General features: G+C 36.2%; 1 protein-coding gene across 1 annotated transcript; it reads right to left on the reverse strand.

Annotated features, from left to right (window-relative positions):
• On the reverse strand, window positions 1–27,895 carry LOC149186483 (putative aldo-keto reductase 4). The gene is made up of 5 exons (XM_089411010.1): window positions 27,459–27,895; window positions 27,151–27,348; window positions 1,169–1,341; window positions 973–1,075; window positions 1–565 (listed from the first exon to the last, which is right to left on the reverse strand). The coding sequence occupies exons 1-5, from the start codon at window positions 27,690–27,692 to the stop codon at window positions 224–226; spliced, it is 1,050 nt and encodes a 349-aa protein (XP_089267136.1). The 5' UTR covers window positions 27,693–27,895; the 3' UTR covers window positions 1–223.
• Between the last annotated feature and the right edge of the window lie 12 nt (window positions 27,896–27,907).

The following is a 27,907-nucleotide window of genomic DNA, read 5'->3' on the forward strand; positions in this document are numbered from 1 at the left end:
TGTAGTATCCCAACCATCTAAGAATATTTCTTTAAAATATAAAGATCATCTCCAGAAGGAAATATAACTGGCCATGTAATAAGTTTTTCTTTAAAATACAAAGAGGTAGATATTATGTCAATACTTTTCTAAAAAGACATAAATAGCATCTCCATATCTATTTATTTTTTAGTAGTAAAAACACCTACATTTGACAGATTTCATTTTCATATGTTAAAAAGCATTACACTGATGCTTCCCATGATGACAAAGGGGGCGTTTCTGAGTTGAGCCATGTAAAATCCATGTCAAAAAATCGATCTCCAAAGACACCAACTGACGACACCAAATCTTCTAATTCCTTCATCTCCACCGCTGTAAGCTCAACAAAAAGAGCACCTATGTTCTCTTCCAGGTTTTTCACTTTGGTTGTTCCAGGTATTGGCACCACATCATTTCCCTGATGTTGAACCCAAGCAAGTGCCAATTGGGAGGGGGAGCACCCTTTCCTGCTAGCTATTTCACATATCCTTTCAAACAGAACCTTGTTCTTTTCAAGATTTTCTGCTCTTAACCTGGGCAGGTCCTGCAACAAAACAGAAAATGTGTTAACAAAATCAAAGATATATGGCCAATTTGATGCATCACCTAGTCATCCAGAAAGAAGAAACAAGTATGAAGAAATAGAAAGGCTAAACGAAGGATAACGTATTTTTCAACTTTTCAAATAATAGGTCAATGACAACATTTTAAAAACTATTTCAAATAACATAAGAAAGAGCAGAAAACAAAGTAGAAATTTAGGAAGTTTGTCCATAAATAAAATCAAGAATTTTAGAATTGAAATTTTTTTATTTTAGAATTCATAATGTTAATGATAAAATTTCAAACCATCCAATGTAATTCATCTTCAAAACATAGGAAATCCCTGTTAAATATCTATCAAAAAATTACAACTATTTATAATAAAATGTACAAGTAAAAAAAGGTTACCTTTCTGAAATCATTATCTGCTAAATTCTCAACTAACTTTGCTCCAGCACAAAAGAAACCCTGGCCTAGAGGGCAATATGGCACAATTCCAATGCCAAGCTCCCTGTAATAAAAATGAATATCAATTATCAGTTTGTAATTTGTAATACAATGCCAATGGCCACATGGAATATCCTAACTCCGAAGCCTCTGATACCTGCAAGTTGGAATAATTTCTTCCTCTACATCCCTAGTCCACAAAGACCACTCTATCTGAACTGCTGTTATAGGATGAACAGCATGAGCTCTTCGAATTGTTGATGCAGAAGCCTCAGAAAGTCCAATGTATTTTATTTTCCCTTCTTCCACCAATTTCTTCAGTTCTCCAATCTGTATTTGAAAGTTGATACCCAGACAGAGCATGGCAACAAAGATAGTTAAGCATATAAATTGGCATAAAAAAATTGGAAATTGAAAGAGTACAACCAAGAAAAAAATACATTAATGAAGAATTCATATACAAGTGATTATGAGTGACCAACTTGCTACGGTCAAAAAGAATAAACATATAGATCTGATCATGGTTCATGTTTTCAATTGTGTAGTTTTCGGAAGTGAAAGCGAAGTATCGTTGCCAACACCTTTCTAATCATTTGTTGTTATGGCAAGAGGAGAGGGAGATTTTTACAAATGATTGATTGTAATGTTGCATCATAAGTATGTTAATATAATATTTATTAAAAATAATAATATTAACAAAAATGAATGTACGGTTCGGTTTTAATATGTATTTTTTTAATAATATATAAGATTAATTTAATTTAATAACTATAGAGTTAATGAAAATCAGTTCACATTTATTTTAATTTAGGATGTATCAAATGTTAAGACAAAACAAATGTTAAGAAAGAATAAACTTTTTTGCTGGCATAAATGTGGATTTAAAGTTTTATTCATACGGTTTATGTATGATTATTTTTTTCATCTATTAAATATATTTTCTCATTTGGGATCATTTTTTATTTCTAGTATTTTTTTGTTTTTAACAAGTTTATTTTTAGCAAGAATGATACTTAGATTGACATGTGGAGGTGACTGATCAGTGACATTGCGATTTCCTTATTATTATTGTCCATTAAATTATTCATAAGGTCCATAGGATTGAAGGATTTATAAAGATGACACAGGGAAAGGGAGCATGAATTAGAGTCCATCTCTAGTTAAAGACAACTTTCTGAAATCCTAACATAGATTGAAGTTTAGAAATTTTCACTTCTATAAGACACTTTGTGAAAATGTCTACAACTTGATCATCTATTGGGAAAAAGAGCACTTCAATAACTCAATCATGGATAAGCATTTTGATGAAGTACATTTGTAGCTCAATGTGTTTGCTATGCTTACATTGAATTGGATCTTGAGCGAGCTTAATGGCACTTTGATTGTCACACCAGAGGTTGGTTGGATGCTACTACTGGAATCCAAACTTTGCAAGGATCTGTGAAAGTCACAAGACTTTTGGATTGCATTAACTATTGCTTGGTACTTTGCTTTTGTTGAAGAAAGATTAATAGTTTGTTTCTTTTTACGAGTCCAAGTGACAAGTTCAGAACCTAGACTGACAACATAAATTGCAATAGAATTTTGTTCATCAGGACCACTATCCCAATCCGAATCAATGAAACCAACCAACAAAGGAGTCCCTCCTAAACTCTAATGTATCCCAAACAAAACTACACCCCAGATATACCAAAGCATCTTTTTTGCTACTTTCCAGTGACTTTCATGGGGTGTTTGCATATAATAGGAAACAAGACCAACAATAAAGGAAATATCAAGACCAATAAGATTCAAACATAAGAGAGTGGCATCAGCTTCGGGTGTAGTATAGGTTGCAACAATTTCGACTAGAAACTAAAAGGGAGAAGGGGCTAGTTTACAATCTCCCATTTGAAAAAGATGAAGGTGGTCAAATGCCCATGCAGACTGGGAAAGAAAAGATCCTTCATTGGTTTGCAATACTTGGAGGCCAAGAAAATAATACAAATACCCTAAATCTTTCATTTCAAACTTTTCCTTAAGAGTTGATGTCACATGGGTTAAAAGCTTTGGGTCACTACTAGTACAAATAAGGTCATCAACATAAAGAATAATGATTATGACATGGCTTCCTACTTTCTTGGTATAGACATTGGGTTTCCTTGGACAAATATTTCTAATGAGGTATCATACACGTCAAATGGAGATCGTATGCCAAAGTTACGACCCTGGGAAGTTGATGTACCAACTAACCCCAATGGGACCCACAAACTTTTGACGCTTCATCTACTAGAGTTAGGTTTTTGGATGTTTAGGGTTTTCCCTTGTTTCTCAATAATAAAAAGTCCTTTGAGCCTCATTGTAGCATAGTTCAGAAGGCAAGTAGCCGCCACATTTTCTCAGAGATAAGCTACCATCGTTCCGAGCTAGTTTATTTCCATTCTGCATGTAAACACTTTTCAATATTTATTATTAATGAATTGAAGTTTAGTTTTCGCTATAACTTTGTGTTTCTGTTTGAATTTGTATTTCATTTTGTTCCTGCATAAATATCGATCAGTGGTATCAGAGCGATCAGTGGTATTAGAGCGATCTTCTCTTTTTCTATGTATGTCACCAATGTGGTCGGGGTATAAGGAGTTAGGACTTGAACTAGTTGAACCTTTGCAAGACTGGCCTCCCTGACGACCTCCCATGACCGAAGAAGCCTTCGAGCGACAAATGAATGAGATGATGGATAATTTTTTACAAATTCTTTTGCGGGTATTAGTGGGAGAAACATCTTCATCTGACAACCACCTAAGAGGTGCCACCCCCTTCAAGGTACAAGTTAACTTTGACATTCCTATATTTGAAGGCTAGATAAATGCACTTGCTGTAGATAAATGGTTGAATCTATTGGACAAATATTTTTCGGTCCATAATTTTTCCAATAGGGAAAAACTTACTTTTGCACTCCTCAAGGTCGTCCCCCCATGTCAAGGACTGGTCAAAAACCTACTGTGAGTAGAGGGATGAGACAAAACCCTCACTATTTTTAGCCACACCTACTTGGAATTCTTTCCGAGACACTGTCAAGGAACAATATTACCCTGTCGGGAGCCATGAAGATAAGTACAAAAAATGAATCACACTGTAGCAGCGAAGGGACCACGACATGTCAAAGTTACAAATATTTTTCATACCCTTCACACGTAGTTGGGTATCAAGGATTTCAAGCGACATCTAGTACTCGAATACTACAGTTGTCTACACAAATACATCTAGGACGAGATGGAGTTCCTGGACATCTCCTCGCTTGGCGCTGCATACTGATATGCCATCAAGATCAAGCACAAATTTAAACAAAAGAAGCGAGACTTTGGATCTGCGTATCCAAAGCAAGGAAAAGACACCCCAAACTGCAGAACAAAGGACAGGGCCAAGGTGGGGCGACCTAAGACAACCCATTGAAGCTGCAAGCAAAGAACAACACCGCGAAGACAAAGAAGGACACAGGAAAGTGGTGTGAGTTCCATAAGAGCCCCACTCATAACACAAATGAGTGTTGCCAAGTAGTCACTGGTGGCCGAGCTAAAAGCTTCAGAGTCAGATGCATGTTCCAACTCTAAGTCAGAACTCAACAAGGAGAGGCAGATTATCGATGCAGAGCCTAACACCACCATTGCCACCACCAAGATCCAGAAGATTGAGCACAAAGATCTAGAGGAGGGGGAGCGTCTCTTCCACTCACATATGTTGGTGAAAGGTTCTCCACTGCAGTTCATTTTCGATAGTAGAAGCCAAAATAACCTCATATCAGTTGAGGTCATGAAGCGGTTGAGCCTAAAGACAAAACCACATCCACAGTCATAAACCATTAGATGGCTCCACCAAGGGAAAGATCTCTGCATCAACAAGCAGTGTCACCTGTCCTAGAACATCAAGCTCTTCATGGATGAGGTATTGTGTGATGTTGCTCCTCTTGAAGTTTGTGATGTATGATTATGCCAACTATACTTGTGGGAGTGTCATGATGTATAAGAGTCCAGGCCTCGCACTATTATTATAACTTTGGGAAATAAGCTATACAAGGTACCAGAGGTACCTCCGCATACCACCATTTCTTTGATCTTTGCTAAGCAATACAACAAGATCATCTCCCAAACTGAGAAATTTGTTTTCTTTCTGATTCACTCTCAAAATAAGGGGAAGATTGTGTCCACATCCATGGCCCCTGAGAAGGGTTCCTCCACGCAGCAAAAGTAGATGGCCCAAGTCATGGAAGAATATAGGGACATCTTCTCCTCACCCACAAGGGTACCTTTGCACTGTCATGTCAAGCATTTGATTGATTTGACCCTCGGAGCACCTCTACCCAATGAGTCGATATATTGCCCCTCTATTCTGAAAAATGAAGATATCAAGTGGAAAATCCAAGAGTCGCTGCAAAATAGGCACATCCGTCCAAGTTCCTCACCTTGTGGGAGCTTGATTGTACTTGTGTAGAAGAAGGATGAGACTTGGAGACTCTGCATTGACTATCAGGCACTAAATAAAATCACTGTCAGGAACAGGTATCCAATCCCATAGTTTGATGACCTTCTTGACAACTCCAGGGGGCCAAGTACTTCAAAAAGATCATTTTGAAGTTTGGTTATCACCAAGTTCCAATAGAACCCATAGATGTGTGGAAGATTGCCTTCAAATTCAAGGAGGGCCTTTTTTATTGGTTTGTCATGCCTTTTGGGTTGACAAATGGCCCTGCAACTTTTATGAGGCTGATGAATGACATCTTGTGTCCCTTCACCAACTCGTTCGTGGTTGTATATCTGGATGACATCCTCATCTTCAACAAGAGTTAGGAAGAGCACTTGCAACACATTTGGCAAGTCCTTCAAACCCTACGAAAGCACAAACTATGTGCCAACTTGGAGAAATGCATCTTTGGCATGTGACAGGTCCAATATTTGAATTACATAATTGATGAGAAAGGCGTGCATGTGGATCTGGCTAAGATCCAATTCATTCAGGATTGGCCAACCCTGACCACTCTAACAACGTTTCATAGCTTTTTGGGCCTTACCAATGTTTATCGGAGTTTCATGATGGGATTCTATCATATCACTTGGCCTTTGAGTCAAGTTACCAAGGGTGGAGTGAAAGTAAAGCTTTTTTGGTCCTAGTCCTATTAGAAGGCGTTCATTGAGTTGAAGCACCACCTTTGCTTTGCACTAGTACTCACATTGCCAGACCGACAACAACCATTTGAAATTGAGACATACATCTCTGACTATGCTATTGGTGTAGTTCTCACCCAACAAGGGCATCCTGTGGCCTATCACAGTGAGACACTTTCCGATACAATTCAGAAATACCACACCTACAATAAAGAGATGTATTCCATCATGCAGGCTTGTCGATAAAGAAAACATTACATTCTAGGGAGGGAGATGTTCATTCACACATATCATTGACTGCTTCAGTTTATACAGACACAAGGGAAGTTCCAAAACGATCACCATCAAAAGTGGTCCACATATCTGCAACAATTTCATTTCTTAGTTGTCCCCCGATTGCAGCACTAACCACTGTTCTCAACTCTTGTGGCCACGAGACCTCTGAATAACCACAACTAGACAAACATGATCCAAAGTTTGCCACCACATACCAAATGCTAGAGGATGGAGAACAACTTCCAGACTTCCACCTCCAGGATGCATTATTATCCTACCTAGGCCACTTTTGTGTTCCTTTAAGCAAGCGTGCCAAGCTTATTTGGGAGGTGCACTATAGTCGGGTCGCAGGACACTTTGGTATGGAGAGAACTATGGCCATACTACAAAAGTATTTTTATTGGCCAAATCTCTGACAAGATGTTGTAAAATACATCAAATCCTGCACTACATATGCCATCACCAAGCCAACCATTAAGAAGAAAGTTTTCTATACTCCTCTACCTACTCCTAGTCGGCCCTGGGAATCCATCTCCATGGACTATATATCTGACCTTCCTTCTACCAAGCATGGCAACGACTGTGTATTTATGGTCTTCGATAGATTTTCTAAGATGGCCATATTGGTTGCCTCCAAGAAGAGTATCATAGTGGACGCCACTGAAAAACTCTTCATTGAATGAGTGTGGGTACATTTTGAGGTCCTGCAGACCATAGTATTAGATTGGGATAATATGTACCTAAGCACATTTTGGTCAAGCCTTTGGTCATTGTTAGACACCAAGCTCACTAAGTCGACTACATTCCACCTCTAGACTAATGGTTAGATAGAGGTCGTCAACATGATAATCATGCACATACTACACATGTACAACTCCAAGCATCGACAAACATGGGATGAGAGTCTTCCTTCTGTGCAACACAACTATAACAGAGCTCTCCATAGCTCGACTAGCCATAGCCCATTTGAAGTGGGTCTCAGATTTCAACCATTATGTCGCCTTGATGTTGCACTGCCCTTTGCAACTACATAGGAAGAATCTTCCCATGTTCAGTATGAAGCTGCTAAAGCCACTAGGTTTATTAAGCACATTCAACACATCCACTAGTAGGTTCATGACATCTTGGAGAAAGCTAATTCCAAGTACAAACAATGGCATGATTAGCATCAGGTGCCACATATATTTTAGGTGGGTAACAAAGTTTGGTTACATCTGCAAAAATGATGCCTTGTTGGAGCCCACTGGAAGCTTCAACCACTCTGATACAGGCCTTACACCATCACTAAGGCTGTGGGAGACAATGCTTTTGAGCTCAACATCCCCACATTCCTTGGCTTGCACCCGTATTCAATGTGGACCGCCTTTGACCATACTTTCCACCATTGTTGGACACATCAGACATTTCTGAGTAGTTTACACCAGCACAACTCAATCCATACTGCTTTGAACAGCCACAACTAATTAGATCATGGACACATAGATCAAGAAAATTTGCAAATAGAGGCTCCAACTATATCGAGTTTTCAAAGTTGGCCAATTCCTACACCAGGGCAAGTGGCTCACCAGGGAACAAGTTTAGCAGAAGTTTCCCCATCTCATGGAGGCCCTCAATGCAATGTGCTAGAAAATTTATATTAAAGAGAAATGGAACACATAAAATATAGCAGAAACATAAACACAGAAAAAGCATAAAAAAAGAGAGTCACAGATATGTGTGGTTCACCCAATTTGGGCTACATCCATGGAGAAATAGTCAGTCCTTCCTTTGTATTATCCAACAAAATGAAGAGATACAACCTACAACAAATCCACTATAATTTCCTCTTCGCTCTCACACAATCTCCTCTCTCTTTCTCGCTCAGAATACACGTGTATAGCTGCAATACAATTCCCTCATATATAGTGAGGGGTTTCCTTCTAGGGAAAAAAACCCTAAATTAAACATAACTTCTATAGTCAGATCATCCGCCTAATGAATGACTCAAATTGACTATGAAATTACAATATTTTACAAGGCAATTTTACATCTATTTTTAGCTTTGGGGGCGCTGCCTCAGAATCCCCGCTGGGGGGGCTCATAAAAATTGTCGTCACCCCCTGGCGGCGTTACCGCCCCATTACATATTGGGGTCCAATGCGGCGATACCTCTAAATAAAGAAGATAACCAAGCTCCACACCCAACACAATGGGGACCATTGCTTCCTAAGGGGGGAGGACTGATCCAGGTGGATATTTGTGGCCATCCGCCTATTCCTCTTAGACCCTGAACATTGTTTCTTTTGTTTTCCTTAATTATAGCATAATTTACTATTTTTGGCATTTTTTCAAGTCCTAAACTTCCAGAGCCATTTTGAGGCCCTAAACAACATTTTTTTGAAAAAGGGGCAAATCCATGACTTCTAAAATACGTTTGCAGTAAAAATTTGTAGTCCTCAGATAGATATTTTTAACGAGGTATCGTACACGTCAAACATAGATCGTATGCCAAAGTTACAACCCTAGGAATTTGATGTACCAACTAACCCCAACGGGGCCCACAAACTTTAAGTGCTTCATCTCCTAGGGTTAGGTTTTTGGATGTTTAGGGTTTTCCGTTATTTCTCAATAATAAAAAGGCTTTCAAGCCTCATTGTAACACAATTTAGAAGGCATGTAATCAATCACCACTTCTCTTCTCAAAGATAAGTTACCATCACCCGAGCTAGTTTATTTCCATTCTACATGTAAACAATTTTCAGTATTTATTATTAATGAAACGAAGTTCAGTTTTCGCTGTAGCTCTGTGTTTCTTTTTGAATCTGTATTTCATTTCATTCCTGCATAAATCTGGATCACATCCATTTGATGGACTTCCCATCTATGTGAGACATCAAGTGTTTAAACTAGGTAGATGGAATTCACTATGGTAACTGGGGCAAAGGTTTCATTATAGTCAATTCCTTCAACTTGAGAGAATCCTTTAGCAACTAACCAAGCCTTATGTCTTTCAACACTTCCATTTGATGCATACTTAGTTTTATACACCCTTTTGTATTTGAAAAGTTTTCTTCCTTTTGCAAGAGGTATAAGCTCCCTATTATCATTCATCATCAAAGAATGATATTTTTCATGCATTATTATTTCCCAATTTGGATGGCCTTAAGCCTCTGCAAATATTTCTAGATCATGAGTCTCTAAAACTTGAGCCAAAAGAGAGGAGGTTTACTAGAACTATGAACAAGTATGATGTCAATCTATAAGATCACCAACAAGGTCACTAGCTACTTCTCATGTTGAATAATCCCTTTGGGGAAGTTGTGGTTCTAGTGCATGTTCATGTTTGATGGACTCATCTTGATGAAGGTGAGTAGGAAGAGGTAGATTTTCATCCTCATTATCATCATTTGAAGAAGAAATCAGAATAAGAATAGAAGGTGGCACAAACACTTCAGATAGTTTGCAACTTTATGAGGTCACAACTGTTGAATTAGGCTCACAAGTCAAGATATTTTCATCAAATCTAACATATATTCTAAAGATTATTTCATTAGATTGAGGTTGAAGAAGTCTATAACTTTTTATATCTTCAAAATATCCAACAAAAATTCACTTCTCACTTTTAGAATATAAAGCTTTTCTTTTCTCATTAGGAATGTGAGTCCATGCTACACTACCAGAGATATAGAAGTGACTAAAATTTTAATTAATGTTACTCCATACTTTATTTGTGATATTTTTTTAAGATCCTTTGCGGGAGTGGGATTTGCTATGTAATTTGCACAGTTGATTTCTTCCACCAAATAATGAGACTTACTCCCTTAGATTGAATCATACAGTTAGCCACTTCTTTTAACATATCATTCTTTTTTCAACAATGCCATTTTTTTCGTAACATCTCTAGATGGGTCAAACTCCTACCCAGTCAAATCTACCATAGGGAGCCTAACCTTGATGGAACCAAGGAGAATTGAGCTCACTCCTCATGACAGAGAACCAATGACTTGGAAGAGGGGGCTTCAACCAACTGGGTTACCCATTAGGGCTAGATTTAATATTATTTTATTTTATGATTCTCAGGGATTAAAATCTTATCATGGGTCCCTTCCTCCATAGTTTCCTCACATGCTTTCTTAGCAACACCATTTTGGTGTGATATATATGGAACAATATGTTACATTTGAATGTCTCGTGTAGTGTAGTAAGTTGTGAATTTGTTGTTGACATATTCAACTCTATTATCTATTCTTAATCTTTGTAGTTTATGTCCATATTGTTTTTCTATAACGAACATGTAGGAAAAACAAGTCAAAAACTTCAATATTAAGTATCAATAAGTAAACCCAATTTCATTTGGAGAAGTCATCAATGAAATCTAAGAAATGTTTGAATCTAGAGAAGGAAGGAGAAGAAAGTGGACCACACAAATCCCTCTGAACAAATTACAAAAGGGGCTGAAGTGTGCGAAGAGACATGTTTGTCAAAACTGTCCCAATTATGTTTCACAAAAACACATCCAACACAAACATCTTCTCTGCGACAAATGAGAGGAAGACCAATCACCATATTTTGATTACAATCACTATAATGAACAATAGTATAAATGATCAAATCGCTTATGCCAAAATTTTCTCAAGTCATTGCTGTGAGCAATAGAAACTAAGAGAAAAAGGTAATGATCCAAAGTTGTCAAACTTGTACAACTTGGTAATATCATTAACTATTCCAGTAGCAAGGACATGCTTATGATCTTTCAAATCGTTAATTACAACTAGGTGAGATGAAAACTCTAACGTTTTACCATTACTTGAATGAGTGATTTGATAAATTGATAAAAGGTTGCAGGAAATACTTGAAATATATAATACATCATTGAAGTGGCCATTATCTACTTGAAATGTTTCGATCCTACAACACTAAGAAATATATCATTCCCAACAAATGTTTGTTTGGTGTTATAATCATTAAGTGTAGAAAAAATGGCTTTATCCTTAACCATATGATAAGATGCTCTAGAATCAATAAGCCATTCATGACAAGAAGAAGCAGAAGTTGCAATGAAGGAAAAAGTAGAAGCAAAAAGTGCATGTGATGCAGGGTTACCCCCGCACATACCCACAGTATGCGTAAAAATGCATAAACACATTTGTCCTAGGTATTTAACTCTCAAAGGAGTCAAATTTTCAACCTCTACCGGTTAAGGCCCTTTTTCCACTAGTTCCTTTTTATTGGAACTCAATCACCCCGCCTAAACCTCCTATCGGGAGTTTCTACCTCTTCACAACCTTTATTTAAACCTTCGTTAAAGCCCCCCATTAATTCTCACTTATCGGGAAACCTTTATATAACCCCTTAAGCCCGCATATATATAACCTTCTCTCTTAACCTTTGGTTAATATATATTTAACGCATAATCTTCTTTATCGACGCTATTTTCCTTAAAACCCTTTTACAAAGGGAAATGCCCGCAAACATACCTTTCCGCCTTGGTACGGCCTCTGCACGTCTTTCGAGGTTCACCTTTATCGCTGATCGCAATTGGGTGCTCCACGGTCATATTACATATATGCCTTCATCGCCCCTTCTCCTCCGATATGTGACTATCGAAACATTAATATATAACTTTAACGCAATATAGAAATACACAAGAAACCCGCTCCGAACACATCTATCGGATCTCAAATGTTATACACTTGCCACTATAGATCCATCGGGTCTGTGCCTTCCGACCATTCTACAGCGTTGCTCCGATCGCCCGACCTCCGATTACCGACACCTCCGATCGCCGATCGCCGATTGGTGCTTTATCGCTATCGGCGTATCGCTTGATCCTTGCACTTGACTCTTCCGCCTTAAACCTCCGATCCGATATGTATTTCGGATCCGATAAGATTATCGGTTGCGTTTGATAATGGTTTGGGTCCGCTACCAAATCGCATATCGCACTTTCTTTGGGCCAAAGTCCATTCCTCCCTTTGGGTGATTGCGATGCGATTTTCTAGTTCCGATTCGATCCCAGCCGTTGATCTCCTAGATCTAATGGTTCCTGTGCATCACTCTTCGCTCCTCCGCTCGTTCCTTTTACTTAGAATTTACGTTGTTTTCTTCAGCATTTCTCCATGGTTTGGGTTCTTCTTTAGGTTTCTTCAAAGGGTTCATTCTTCTGCTTCCACTACTCAACTTCTCTGAGCTTAACTCCTAAGCGAATCCTCACTTCGCTAACTCTCCAGAGCTTCACTCTGCTTCCTCAATTGGATTCAATGACCCATTTATGATTCCTCTGAATCATTCTGCTCCTCTATGCGTTCTTCAGAATTCTGCCTGCAACCACTGTTACAGAGCCTACGAATTCACACATAAAACAATCATTTCATACTTATTCCACACATATACACAGTCTTGAAATAACTCACTGTATATATAAATATGAACAATTGATACATGTCGAGACTCTCTGTCTCTCATGGGCCTGTTCTTCAATATCGTGCCTCCTTCTTTGACACTGCCCGTGGGCTTACATATATGCCAGTGAGTTTTGTTGAACTCATCTTGGTTTGACTCCTAGATCTATTGAACCGACTCCTAGATGTACTCTATCCTCTATGTCCACTTCTAATTCATTAAATTCCTAAAAGCTCTCCCTCTAGTTCCTCGAATCATTGCAACTATTTAAGAGTTGTAATTGACTTTGAACACTTTTGTCATTACTGACCACTCATGTCCCTCTTATTCGAGAGTACTTACAAGATATCTCACACATCTAATTAATTACTTAAAATCCTAATATTACATTAATTTATCGCTTAGGAATCCAACTTCCTAAAAATACATAACCCCCTATGTCTACTTAATTACAATGATTTTCTCTTGGGTTGAATGCTCCTACATCAGACTCCCAAAGTAGAAAATATTCATGATCTCCTAATCATGTGTCTTCTGATCTTTGTCTTCCTGGATCCCATACTTTGTTTTGTAACTGTCTAACTGTCTTGTTCCTTTGCTGCTGCTGCACTTTTGCTGTCTTTTGCTCCCTTTTCTTCTTTTTGTCAATCAGATTCAAACTCTGATTGATCATACTTCCTGCTGCTACCATTTTCATCCATTTGGACTGCTTCATCATCAGTTGCCACATTTCTTCAATCTCTGTCTCAAGTACATCTTTGGACTGGTCCATATTCTACTTCTTACTTCTACCTCTTTCTCTTTGCTTCAGGTTGTCGCTGTTGTCCACTATTTCTTCAATCTGATGTTCTTCTTCTTGTTCTGTTATTCTTGTTATGCTGACTTCTATATTGACTCTTATGCTGATTTTGACTTTGTTTGCTACCTCCTATCATCCTTACCCTCTTTCATGACTGAATCATGACTATCCAGCACTCTCTCCAGCAATTTAACATCTTTGTTCCATGGATTGAATTCATTCACAGAATTTTCTTCTCATCTTTAATTGGCTGCTCATCTGTGCCAAATTTCCTCTAGCATTTGCAACTAAACCTGCGTTCACAACACAATTGTTAAAATAAAAAACATAAGGCTTCTGTGCCTTGTTTTCCTTTGGCAACAACTCAGTTTGTTGCTCTGTTTCTTTCTCCTCTGTCAGCACATCAGCATGCTGATTTGAACTCTCAAAAGAATTCATGAGACTGTCCATTAGTCTCTCTTCCACATCATCTGTCCTAATGGTGTCTTCCTACTCTTGTTCACTGTAGTGAACTCCTTCCTTTGTAGTGTCAATCTATTGAACTTTCTTATCCATCTCCTTTTTCTTATGATTGTCATTCATGACAATGTTTTTGTTTTCCTTTTTCAGCAATCTCTCTTGAGCATCTATTCTCTGTTTTTCTAACTCCCTTCTTTGAAAATCTAATTTTCTATATAACTCAATAATTTCAATTGGAGTAGATTTTGGAAATTTCACATAATTCTCCATACCTTCCTTTGTTACTAATAAATCATCAGATGTCCTTTTTCCCTTTGCTAAGTCTTTTGCATAGTCTTCTTCTTCCTTAACATCTTTCAGTAGATGTCCTTCTCTTCTTCTGACTGTCTCAACAGCTTCCATGGATATTTCCACTATGTCTATCATCATGGTGAATTGATGATCCTTTACTATGTTTTCATCTAACATAGTCTCTTTTTCTTCAGTGCATTTTGTCTTGTTGTCCCTCTGTAACTCTTCTCCCAGAGTTATCCTTGTCTCACCATCTGCATTAACATTCTATTGCATTTGGTTTTCATCAATAACATTAATCAAACTTATTTGATTACCTTTCTGAGACAGTATTCCTTCATTCTTCATCAGAATAAGATCCTGATTCTTCATCTCTATGACAGCTTCTTTAGACTCATCCATAGACTTTTTCTTCTATATGCAGTCAAATTCCTCCTCTTCTGAAAAGTTTTCTTTGTCACCTTTTATTTCTAGATCTTCATCTCTTCTAAATATATCTTCAAAAGGTTGTTTTTCTCCAGCAATATCTGCCATCATACACAAACTATCAGTTTTTAAAATATAAGACTTTGTGGTCTCACGGATGCCTCAGCCATCATATCTCCTTGTTGTTCCAAGTTCTTCATATGACTTAAAAATTCTTCGATGGTCTCATCTTCAATCTCCTCAAGCCCTTCACTTGGTTGCTTGATATCTTTCCCCAACTGTATATGAGACCTATCTATCTCATCTTCTTCCAGAACAGAACTTAGATTTGCTTGTCTTCCTTCTCCTTTATGACAATATCAGCAAATTGTCCTTCACATGTTTCACTTGAAAACATACACAAATTGCCAGATCTAAAATCATCAGACCTTTTGGTCTCACTTGAAGTTTCAATCTTCAAGTCTTCATCTTCACTTTCTCCCAGAATTTGTCCCTGTTCTGGTTCACAAATGTACTCTTCCATTTCCAACTCAACTTCTTTGAGTTTTCCCATCAGCCACTTTACTTGCTTTTGTTGTAGCCTTCTCTGTATCTCATGCCATTTTACTGGCTTCTTCCTCAAGACCCAACCTAGTCTCTGGCTTTCGTCAAGTATTCTCATTAATGCATCGAGTTATTCTTTTAACTCTGCAATCTCCTTGTCAATTTCCTCTTGACTCATCCTCTTGCCATCTGCTTTGGCATTCTTCTTCTCATACCCTTTGTTGTGGCTTCTCTCTGAACCTCTGCTATGACTATCAGTAGTCTTCTTCTTCTCCTCTTTCTTCATGAGCTCCTCACTTATTTGCAACAAGCCTCTGCAACAGCTAGTCCTCCTCACTACAATCTTACCTCACTAAGCTCTCCTCACTCAGTCTTTTGGTAAGCACGGGTCCTCTATCTGGAACCTCCTTCCAAGCAACACCTTTGCTCCTTCTAGGCTTCTGCAATCTCTCACTCTCTCTTGAGAACACTTCAGCTATCCTCTCTATCCAATCTCTTGTTGGATTCTTCAGGTTCACTGCCACTTCTCCTTCAGAGTGTTTTCCTTACTCTGTCTTCAAGAACACATATGGTTCTCCTCTCACAACTTCTCTTGTTGTCACCTATGTGCATTAGTATAGAAACACACATTCCCAATTTAAAACAAAACATAACATATTACCTCTCCTTCAAGATCCCAACATGATCTTGTTTCATCATTCCACTTGTGCTTTGGATGGATTGTCTTTTGTCTCTTGCATCTGCAAGTTTTGCTACACATCACCTCTATGTGCCTTCTTCTGTCAGATTAGAATCTGATCCTTCCTCTTGCCTGCATAAACACCTTAACACATATTTTGTTCTCAATTCTTTCTCATAGAATTTCTTTGCTCTGTTTTAACCAATTGTTTCAACTTCAATTCTGCTCTGATACCACTATGATGCAGGGTTACCCCCGCACATACCCACAGTATGCATAAAAATGCATAAACACATCTGTCCCAAGTATTTAACTCTCAAAGAGTCAAATTTTCAACCTCTACCGGTTAAGGCTCTTTTTCCACCGGTTCCTTTTTATTGGAACTCAATCACCCGCCTAAACCACCTATCGGGAGTTTCTACCTCTTCACAACCTTTATTTAAACCTTCGTTAAAGCCTCCCATTAATTCTCACTTATCGGGACTTTAAAAACCCTTCAGAACCTTTATATAACCCCTTAAGCCCGCATATATATAACCTTCCCTCTTAACCTTTGGTTAATATATATTTAATGCATAATCTTCTTTATCGGCGCTATTTTCCTTAAAACCCTTTTACAAAGGGAAATGCCCGCAAACATACCTTTCTGCCTTGGTATGACCTCTACACATCTTTCTAGGTTCGCCTTTTTCACTAATTGCAATCAGGTGCTCCACGGTCATATTACATATATGCGTTCATCGTCCCTTCTATTGAACCGAATCTTAGATGTACTCTATCCTCTATGTCCACTTCTAATTCATTAAATTCCTAAAAGCTCTCCCTCTAGTTCCTCGAATCATGCAACTGTTTAAGAGTTGTAATTGACTTTGAACTCTTTTGTCATTACTGCCCACTCATGTCCCTCTTATTCGAGAGTATTTACAAGATATCTCACACACCTAATTAATTCACTTAAAAGTCTAATATTATATTAATTTATCACTTAGGAATCCAACTTTCTAAAAATACATGACCCCCTATGTCTACTTAATTACAATGATTTTATCTTGGGTTGAATGCTCCTGCATTAGCATGTCCATGAGAATAAGTGTCAGAAGAAGAATTGAGATTGATGTTATGGTTCTTTGTAGTTTCTTTTAAGTCCATATTTTTAAAACATTTAGACTCTAGATTATCATCTTTCCCACAATAATTGCAATGTGTGTTAGTCTTCTTACACCTTAAATTCCATCCTTTGTCACCATTGGGAGTAGAAGTTGTCTTAGAGGGTTTGCAACCCTTTTTTCTTTGTTGTTGCGAGGATGTTGCTTCTTTGGATGCTTTGTTTTATCTTTTTGATGGGCCATTGGAGCCTTGCATATTTGGTTGACCAAATGTCCTTTTCAACTTTTTATAGACTTCATCCATAATTGATTCTTTGAATGTGAATTGTAAATCAAGACAAATGAACATTCTGATTAGTTTGTATGCTTCGTCATCCCTATTATCCCATTTGGATCTATTATCAATATCACTGGGGCCTTTTTCTTTTCTAAGGTAATCTGTTAAAATCCTTTACTTCTTAGTACATTCTCCATGTGGTGTTTCCATAAGAAGTAGTTGGTATTGGTAAGAAAAAATTCACTTGGAGTATTAAAATATGTACATAATATAGTTTTAAAAACTGAAACTAATTATTTGGATGTAAAGTTCTTGGAAAAATAGTGTTACGAACAAAGTTCGTATACACAACAATAATCTTTAGAATGCTTCGAACACAAGAACATCCATTGTAGGACAAGTAATGCATATTAAATAATGCATATAGAATTGATGAGATAATTACAAATGAGGGCAATGCCAGTTTATATACCTAGGAAGATGCCTCTTCACCAACGGTCATGTCCTTAGCGACATACCTCTTCACTAACTAATTACTAGTTAATTAATCATTATTTATTATTATTATTATTATTATTTACATTGTTTGTATTATTTTATATATATATTATTCATAGCATTGCCTTTCTCTTCAAAAAGTTGTCCTCAAAGCTTATTGTTGACAAGGTGTGTCATATGTTTCTTTCTCTTTTGTATTTTTCAACATTCTTCGAATTGTCATGTTTGTTGATACACGATAGGAATTTTTAAGTGATAAATAAAATGGATCTAACCATCCTAAGAATGGATCTAACCATCCTAAATCAATCTTCTGAGAAATCTTTCGATTACTAGAAACTTGAGATGAATTTTTACCACAAGACTGAATTATGGCGACATTGATATTCTTGGGAACATAAGTTACTTGTTTCTGGTTGATATATCTACTTTTATAATTTGGATGGCGATAAGGAGTTCTTGTGATTTGATCTCCCCTTAATCTGTTTGACGGTATTTTATTTCTTTTCGGTACAAAGGTCGCTTGATTAATTGAAAAATCTTCACTTGAAATTTCCATTGCTTGAACTACAAATTCTGAGTACATCTTCACGTCCACTGGTTTATCCTCTTCTAGAGTTGTGATATGGACTGGATCAGTATTCGTTCCTTTATCTTCAAGTTGGATTGTTACCACTCGAGACTTCGATACTTTTTCTTGAGTAATTTGTTCTATCTTGGTTTTTAATGACTCCTTATAACTTTTAAAGCTTCGTTATTTGCGTAAGAAGGTTTTGATTATGATTCCTTAGACATGAAAGTTCTTCGTTTTCTGAATTGTTGACTTTATCCTTAGTATCCTTCTCCATATCTTTTAAACTTTTGATTTGTTCTAATAATTTTTTATTGATGTTCTTTAAATGTAAATTTTCCTCTTCTTGTTCTGATAAGTACTTCTTGAGTTCCTTCTTTGTGACCTTACTCTTCTTGACTTGTGTAAGTAATTTTTCAATGTGGCCTTGGAGGTGAGAAATTTCTTCGTCATTTTCCATTACTTCCTTGTAATGCATATCAACAAGATCTTTATATTCTTGTTGTAATGCTTTCTTGTTTTGTCAAAGTTTGACTATTTTATCTTTCTCTTGGTCTTCCAGCTACAATTTCTCAGTACACTAGATTACATCTTTTTGGAGGGGTGATGATGGGCTTTTAACTTGCAATTCAAATTCCACTTTCTTCATTTCCTTATTAAGATCTGCATGTCATCGCTCAAAAGTTGCCATTAATTGTTCTATATCTCTTGCTAATGATTGTTTTTGTGCATCACTTAGACATTTGACTAAAGTAAAAGTTTTGTAACATTTTATGCAGATAAAGTTTTGATTTCTAAATGAATCTTGACAGTTATAATATCCCTCTAAACAAAAAAGACATTTTGAAAAAAAACCAAAGCTTTTAACGATATACATCTTTTTCCTTTTGATTAATTTCTTTTTTCAATCCTCAAATATTCACTTTTATAAATATATATTTTCTTTTTAATAGTTTTGGAACTTTTAACTAACTTATTCGTAATAATCCTTTTTCCTTATTTCACATAGAACCCCTTTTTTTTAAAACTTTATAATTTTCTTTTGTAATTTTAACCTCCACCTACTTTTCCCTAATTTTAATTTTTGTAATGATACTTTAACTTTCACCTCTTTTAGTTGAACTATTTATAAATTTCACCAACTTTTCAATTGATTTTGAAAACTATTCCCCACAATTAATTATTAAATGGATTCTAATCTTTCCTTGGTCTTTGTTATGAAAAGGTTCACCACTAGGAATGACTTCAATGGTTGACTACTCTTTCGTTGCCCTTGAATTAATTTAATTGTATGAATTATAATATTTATTATTATTTGTTATAAAGCACTGGCTATAATCTCTACGAAACGGAGCTACAAAATGGTTGATTTAGTAGTGTGTTGACTTTTTAATTAATAAAGAAGATAAATTTTTAATAGTCCATATAATATGGAATTTTAATGAATCTCTACACCGTACAAATGTGGCGTGGAAGGAGTTGACTGACAACGAGTGCACCTATAGGCGAATGCGTGAGTTGAATGGAGCGGTTTTGTGGTGGTGAGAAAGGTTGGCGGCAATGGCAAAGGTTGTAACAACAATCAGGACAGCCTTTGCAAAATAGGGAACAACCTAGTAGTTTTACATAGTAGTTTGACGTCTCTTGTGCTAGGGTTGCGACTCTTGGACTCTGTGGCGGGGCTGTCGACTCTTCAAAATTATTTTATATATACTTTTGTTTTTTGATTTTTTTTTTTAACAAAAAATTATATATATATTTTTAATTTTTTTTCTATATTTATTTTTTATATAATTTTTTTTCTTAATTTGTTTTCTTTTTAGTATCAATTTATTTTATAATTATTATTGTTTTTCCTTTTTTTTACCTTCTCTTCTTATATATATATATATATATATAATTAATTTTTTTTTTTATAAAAAAATTTAATGGCCAAAGGCCTGACAACCAAATGGAGAACCTCCTAATAATTTTATAGCAAAATGCTTCAATTGCATGACAACACCGTTGATGCAAGGTTGATGGCCAAAGGCCAGACTATCTATATGCAACGTTTGGACGGCCAGAGGATCAAACAACTCTGATACTAATGTTACGAACAAAATTTATATACACAACAATAATCTTCAAGATGCTTCAAAGACAAGAACATCCATTGTAGGACAAGTAATGTATATAGAATTGGTGAGATGATTACAAATGAGGGCAATGTCTGCGTATATACCTAAGCAGATACCTCTTCACCAACGGTCATGTTCTTAGGGACATAGCTCTTCATTAACTAATTACTAATTAATATATATATATATATATATATATATATAACAAATAAGTTGTTAAAACAAACAAAATGGCATTGAAAATAGACGGTGGATGTTAAAGTTATGCTCTTTAAAAAAAATGCATAACGATAACAAAAGACCATGTGGTAGATAGAAGTTCTTCCACATGGTCATGGATGAAAGATATAAAAAATTATTTTCCCTCACTAGCTTTGCCTATAGGCTCAATTTTAAAAATTAGTTACTTTATGAGGTGACCCATTTAAAATAATTGAGAATCACTTTTACAATGAAGTTATTTTATAAATGAGAGTTGTGTGCAACAAATAAATGAAAAAACATATTAAAGTTATTTTATAGTGATTAAATTTTATAATACAAGTGAAATGCACTTTACAATAAAGTTATGAAATAACATAAACTTTGCATAAACTTTTTCAAAAAGTAATTAAATAAAAGATATTTGAACTCAAGGCCTCTTACTAAATAATGTAATTTTTAATGAAGTGAACTAGTGCAAAACATATAACAATAGTAGGGAATGTTGTTATTGGAGCTCCACCTTGAAGTGTATGCTTACTACAAAAGAAGTGTTCATTAAAAAAATAACATTTTGAAGAAAAAACTTGAAAACTCAACAACAATTGGGTTAGATTTGAGTTAGCTGACTTGAAAAGTGCAAGTTTCTTTGTTTCCGATTTTTCGAGGTTACACAGAGCACATGGAAATGAGTGTAAGCAGTCATGAAAATATTTTCTACTCTATTTCTTATTTTTTGAGATCACATAGATCGCATGACGAAAAACATAGACAAAGTGAAAAGAATAACAAATTGGGAATATAAATAGAAAGCCAGAAAATGAACTATGTGAAAAATGAAAGCAATGATTCGAACACAATGGAATAGTCTATCCAAGCCATAAATGTACAAAAATAGTAGATCTTAGATATGTGGCAACGCAGAGTCAAAATCTTGCTCAACAATGGGAGCAACTCTTCAAACGAGTTTTGATACCATGTTTAGGAGAAAAAGGTATGCTGTAAAGGATAGATACCTTCCGTAACCACTCACAAAACCATATCAAAGATCATGATGCCAATATTTTTACATGGTTAAAACCCTCTAAGAGCGAAACAATCCATGGCCCCAGTTAATGTGGTCACTTGAGGAAATTTTGTTAATGCAATTTTTTATTTTTTTTGCGTAAGAGAGTTCTCACTATCAATCGTCGGACATGACCCTCCATTATCTTTAAGTAGAGATCATGAACCAATCGAGTGTTAAACCACATATCAATATTCGTTAGTATTGAAGAGAATATGAGTTGTTGAATCACTCTATGTCGAGAACATATCATGATCATTGGATTACAATGTAGCGAATGCATACTAAAAACACATTAAGAAACACACTGCTACCTAATAGTCACATTAAACCAAGTTGAACTTAACTAACTCCTAAGTGTCCAACTATCCTAACATTCATGGATATTATTTATGGTTCTTTGAGGGCTATGTGGGGTATATCTTTAAGTTGCATATTCCTTTAACTAAAGGATAATCCAGATTAGTTACTTCTGTTTGCTTATTTACCTTTGCACAATATTAATCAAACCTCTTAGACTGATGGGTAGATGATGAAATATTTCAAGCCTGTGACAAACACTCATTTGATCTCATTGCTTTTTAATCTACAAAACAATTTGAACTAGATTCACCCTTTCAAATGATACCATCTCGCTAATACAATGCTGCCATTTAAAATACCCCAGCCAAAAGCTAAAGGGAACATAGCAAAATAAAAATTAATACTGTCAACATTGAGCTTGTTCTTCTATCCCTCTAACCATAAGAAGATACAACACTAGGTGTAATCGAAAATTCAATATAACCATGCCAATATTTTGTTGTTTCAAACATCTTCTTGGGTTTAATATTACCTATGATTAAGTCTTTCAGACCTCACAATGTTTTGACTCCAATTTTCCCAAGGATTAATAGGCACTAATATATTTGAATTCACCACAATAATTTCCATTGTACGATATAATTATTTTAATTATTAAATTTGGTTAGTCGAGGAAGCTTATAAGGGAAATTTAGCAATCTCACTTAGAGAAACCCCCCTCATGCTAAGGGAAATCCTATTAAAGTGACATTGAGTAGGGTTTCTAAACAATTTCCCTAGGTTTGCATTCTTGCTTAGACTTAAATATTTTATTGTTGCAGATTTAGAAAGTAACACTACTTACCATAATTTTGGATAATTAAAGTGACCCTGGTGGTCCACTTCATGAGAACGTCATAAGTACATAAAGTAATCTCAAATATCCATATTAAATAAGAACTATTTATTATATGAATATGGGACCAACGATTGATTTAGTATAACGAACATGTGCAAATACACGTAAAGTTTGATAAGTCATTTCCACTTGGAAATTGTATGACTATAATTATTTACAATATAATAAATATATAATAATGATTTATATGGCTATGTAGTACAAATAATTTATGCATTATTCGATATGGATAATATACTTTAAGCATATTGCATGTTCCCCCTTTAAAAATGCCTATTCCTTAGACATTCAAAAACTTCTCCTTGTAGAGTGAACAATCTTTTCTAGCTATAATCAATTAGATAAAGTTGAGGAGATGAGACAATATGATGTTCGAAGCCTGAACAATATTGGCACACCGAAAAAAGGATCAATCCTACCCCCATTGTTGGTGCTAAAAATATGGAGACCATTAGAATCTTGTTCAATTCTTGAAATTCTTAATTTATTTTCTCGTGAAGATATACGATAACAAATAGCCCTAAAGTAAATTGGAATATCTTCATCTTATTTATATGCCCTCTGCAATGCCTCCATTTGCCATTTTTTTGTTTCAAGCAATGTAATGAGTTCCTCAATTTGGTTATGATGGCCATGGACCCAAGCTTTATGAGCTAAGTCCATTCATTCTATAGATAGCTTGAGATCTTTGTATGAAAAGTCCATTTCCTCAATATAGTATCTTTTATATTCACATTAGGTTTCTTTTTTTTTCTTTTTTTCTTGATTGGAAATAAGAGATTAATTTAATAACCTTTTAATTGAAGCTTGGAAAAAGAACAATATATTTAATAACCCTTGAATTGAACCTTGAAAAATATATTTACTAATAATATTTTACCTTCTTAAAACCATATCTTAATAAATTAAATACTCTCACCCTTATTTATTTAAAACTTTAACCTTTTCTTTTTAAATATTCACTTTAACTTGGATATTTATAAAACTTATCCCCATTTTTTATTTCTCCATGTAAAAGATAAAAGTTATTCTAAAATAAAGAGAGATTTATATTTTTGTTTTCTTTTGGCCTTTATTTCTCCATGCAAAAATAAATGCTTATGAGCTTTTCTCATAAATGGACACTCTTAACATGCATTTTAAAAGCAGTTGGAAACTTTCCCTTTTTAATTATCTTTTATAACTATGCATGTGGCAACTCATTTTACTTTTTTTCTTTTTCTTTCTTTCTTCTGTAAGAATAAGTGATTTCATTCCTTAGATTCTATAAAAAAATATACATGTTGGTTTTCCCTCATCTACCACTAGGGAAACTAGATCAATGACAAAACCAAAGTTCTTTTAGCATCCAAAAATTGCCTTTGTTTGAAAGTTCAAAATTATAGAGCTTATTTTATGAGGCTTGTGCCTGCTAGAACTACTATGAATTGATAACTAGAAAACTAATAAGTAAAATAAATAGAGAAAGTGTAAGCTTAAATGATTAGCCAATTTTGGGAGAGTCTAATTCCTAAACAACAGTGGGTTCTTTGCTGCTCCATGGTTAGCAACCTAGATTTGGAGAGAGGCCCAAATGTGTCTAAATTCTTCGCAGTCTTCGATCCGATCCATGTGTTCTGAGTTGTACTCCATTCCTTGTTTCAATCTGATAAGACTTGTCCTAGCATCATTTTCATGTGCCAATATATGTCTATTGCATAAATATATTGTTTGAAACGACCCCTTGTGAGACCAATATCCAAAACCCAGTTTACTATTTCACTGGCGATTTCCACATTCGATAGTCAACCTTGTTCCCTGGAAATCTCTCAATATGCATTAGTAGTTTCTTCTTAAATCAGTTGCACTGTATGTGCAAAAAATAGCTTGGCTAAGGACTTCACCCTCTGTTGGGCTTGAGTATTGCTCATTTATTTATAATATGTTGCTCGTCATGGCTTCTCACGTGCTATTGAGGCATCAAGTGTCTCAAGAAGGTGTCAGGATTGAAAAAGGTAATGGCCGAGGTGTGGTTGAAATTAGGATAGTGGGGAGGGGGGTGAGTAAATCATTAGGATAGACCCAAGATAGAAAGTCTTGAATAGAGACACAGGGGTCATAGAAAGAGGGTGTAGTAGGAGAGAGGTTTAGTGAGATAGGAAGTGGTACGAGTTGAGGCAAAGTCGAAGTAGAGTGCAACTCCTTGAAAACAAGAGAGGGACCATAGGGGAGGAGGGATTGATGAAGCCCAAGCACCAAATAAATACAAATGAAAAGTATGGAGAGCCTAGACTAGGGAGGGAAGGGGTGAGCATGAAGGAGTGATTGCCAAAAAACTGAAGACAAGCCTTGCTCTAGAAGGAAACAACAATAAATGTCCATCACAAAGGACATGGAGAGGAATTTAGATAAGTTTGTACCACCTTCCTGCAATGATTGCTGAATGGGAGAGCTAGAGGCCATGCAAGGCATTGATTCCTGTTTATATCAAAGCTTGGACCAAATATTACTTTGCACCTTACATGGAATTAGCCTAGTACAAGGACCATACCTCTTCCATTGTGTATGATGATCAATTCACGTGATAAACCAATATGGGAATAACTCCAAGTGCGAGGCTAGTGGATTATCACTAGTGGAGTCTCCTCTTGAATTAATGTCCTTTCATATTAACATTAATCCTCGTCTGCTAGTTCGATGGCACAATGCCATGGAGGAGCGTGCTATTGGGAGTGGCCCGTACTGATGTGACTAGTTATACATTAAAGGGGATGGGATGTGTCATGTCCACCTTTCTTAATACGTGGTAGGGCAACTCCCAAGTTGTCTATAGACATTTCTTAATACTCTAATGACATTTCTTTTCCGGTGTCTATACAGGCCGAGGGTTGAGAAAATTATTTCTTTAAGTTTCCATGAGTAACTTCTTCACGTCCGCTGGTTTGGCTCTTTAGGATCTCTGTTTCAGGTTTCCTCATCATACTTCGTATCTGGCCTATACATACAATTGATTTCCAATTAAAAAACCAGTTGACAACATTTTCCCCTCTCATACTTTCCGAGAATCCTTCAGAAGACTTTGAATCCTACTACAGAAACACTGTAGGATTTGTCATTGCAGGAAACAAAAACACAGAGTGAAAGAGGGTATGGTGAAAAATGTTTTTTTGCATTATGGACCTGCAAAAGTTCTGTAGGCTTTGTCATTGCAGAAAAACAAAAACAGAGTGAAAGAGGGAATGGTGAAAAATGCTTTTGTTTGCATTATGGACCTGCAAAAGCTCTGTAGGCTTTGTCATTGCAGAGAAACAAAAACACAAAGTGAAAGAGGGGTGAAGAATGCTCATTTTTGCATCATGTGCCTACTAAACTTCTGAATCAGATTTTCCTCTAGCATCACTTTCATAGGCTTTCCCACACGCCCAATTAAAAAAAAGTCCACTTGCCCGATAATAATAAATTAATAAATGTGTGTTATGGTGTTTTTCTACAGTCTCACCAAAACTTATATTTAGATTGCAGTTTAACTTTTTTTTCTATTCAGGGATTTAAATTTTAAGTTTGTAATTTTTTTGTGGTTTAAAAATACATTTTATAATTTTTTTGATATTTAAACGGTATTTTTAAATATAAAAATGATAAAAGAAAACCTTTACACATTTAGCTTGTGTAAACTACAAAACCTTACCTTGACACATTTAGCTGGTGTAAACTACAAAACTCAAACCAGCAAGCAAATTTCTAGGCAGTTTCAAAATTAACCAAAAAATAGAAGAATTAGAGTCCTCGATTTATTACCCTCCTATACTTCCTAGTTTGGCTAAGTTTTCTCTGGCAAGTAAGTTCAATTTATTTCAGCGGCAAGCCAAGTTGAGTCAGAACTCCTAGTCCTACTATAGTGGCATTTACTGTTGAAGAATCAATCAGAAAAGCAATCAGTTTTTTTTTTTCCTGTGTTTGAGCAATCGGTGTCAGTTATTATACAGTGGGTTCTCAAGGTATTAATGAAACTAATGAATGCTGAATATAATGAGATGAAATGAGATAAGGAAATTCTCAAAGGAAACTATTCTTATTTTTTTCCTTTTGTATTTTGCTAGAGAGTTACTGCAGGGGATCCATACATACCGTGACTTCAATAGGGACTCTGGTGTCAATACGATGTTGGTAATAAAGATCAATGCACTCCACATCCAGTCTCTTCAAGCTTGCCTCGCAGCAGGCGCGAACATATGCAGGATCTCCTCGGACCTCCCGTTTTCCATCTGGATAGCTGATTCCAAACTTTGTAGCTAATTGGACTTTGTCCCTTATCCCTTTAATGGCCTGCAATTGCAACAATAAGTTAAGATCCAGAAGAACAGGGCTAAGCTCTATAGCATTTTCAATGGTAATTGTAAGGAAAACAGAAAAGATAGGAGGGGGAGCCGTCCGACCTTTCCAATGAGGATTTCGTTGGTAAAAGGGCCATAAATGTCTGAAGTGTCCAGAAAAGTGATGCCCCTGGAGACAGCATGGTGGATGAGAGATATCATTTCGTCGTCGGGCTTTGGAGGGCCATAGAAAGCAGACATGCCCATGCAACCCAACCCCTGCGCCGATACTTCAAGTCCTTGAGACCCCAAACGCAATCTACGCACAGTGGATGCTGCTGCTGCTAATTGCGCCATTTCTCTGTTATGCTATCACTCTAATCCCGGTCTCCCAGTCACAGCAAATGTTGTTCTTTGGGGTATATTCATTCCAAGGCTGTGGACTGTGTCTAGAGATTACTCTGCTCCATCTGCCTCTACAGGGCATGCGTACACACCAGACACTGTGATTTCTTACTTTATCTTCAAGCTTAGCTCATGGGTCGTATCGGATAAACCTTCGTCTCGAAGGA

This window comes from Pinus tabuliformis, chromosome 3_1 (genome assembly GCF_031772625.1).
Source record: "Pinus tabuliformis cultivar Carrire ecotype Pingquan chromosome 3_1, CPIR1, whole genome shotgun sequence".
Lineage (NCBI taxonomy): Eukaryota > Viridiplantae > Streptophyta > Pinopsida > Pinales > Pinaceae > Pinus > Pinus tabuliformis.

Bases quoted from the DNA above. Each gene is read 5' to 3' on its own strand.
- LOC149186483 (XM_089411010.1), bottom strand. From the start codon at position 27,692: ATGGCGCAATTAGCAGCAGCAGCATCCACTGTGCGTAGATTGCGTTTG. The intron at 1,342-27,150 runs GTATGTATGGAT...TTTCAAATACAG, and splicing joins GAGTCCCTATTGAAGTCACG to ATTGGAGAACTGAAGAAATT. The intron at 1,076-1,168 runs GTATCAGAGGCT...TTTTTATTACAG, and splicing joins GAAATTATTCCAACTTGCAG to GGAGCTTGGCATTGGAATTG.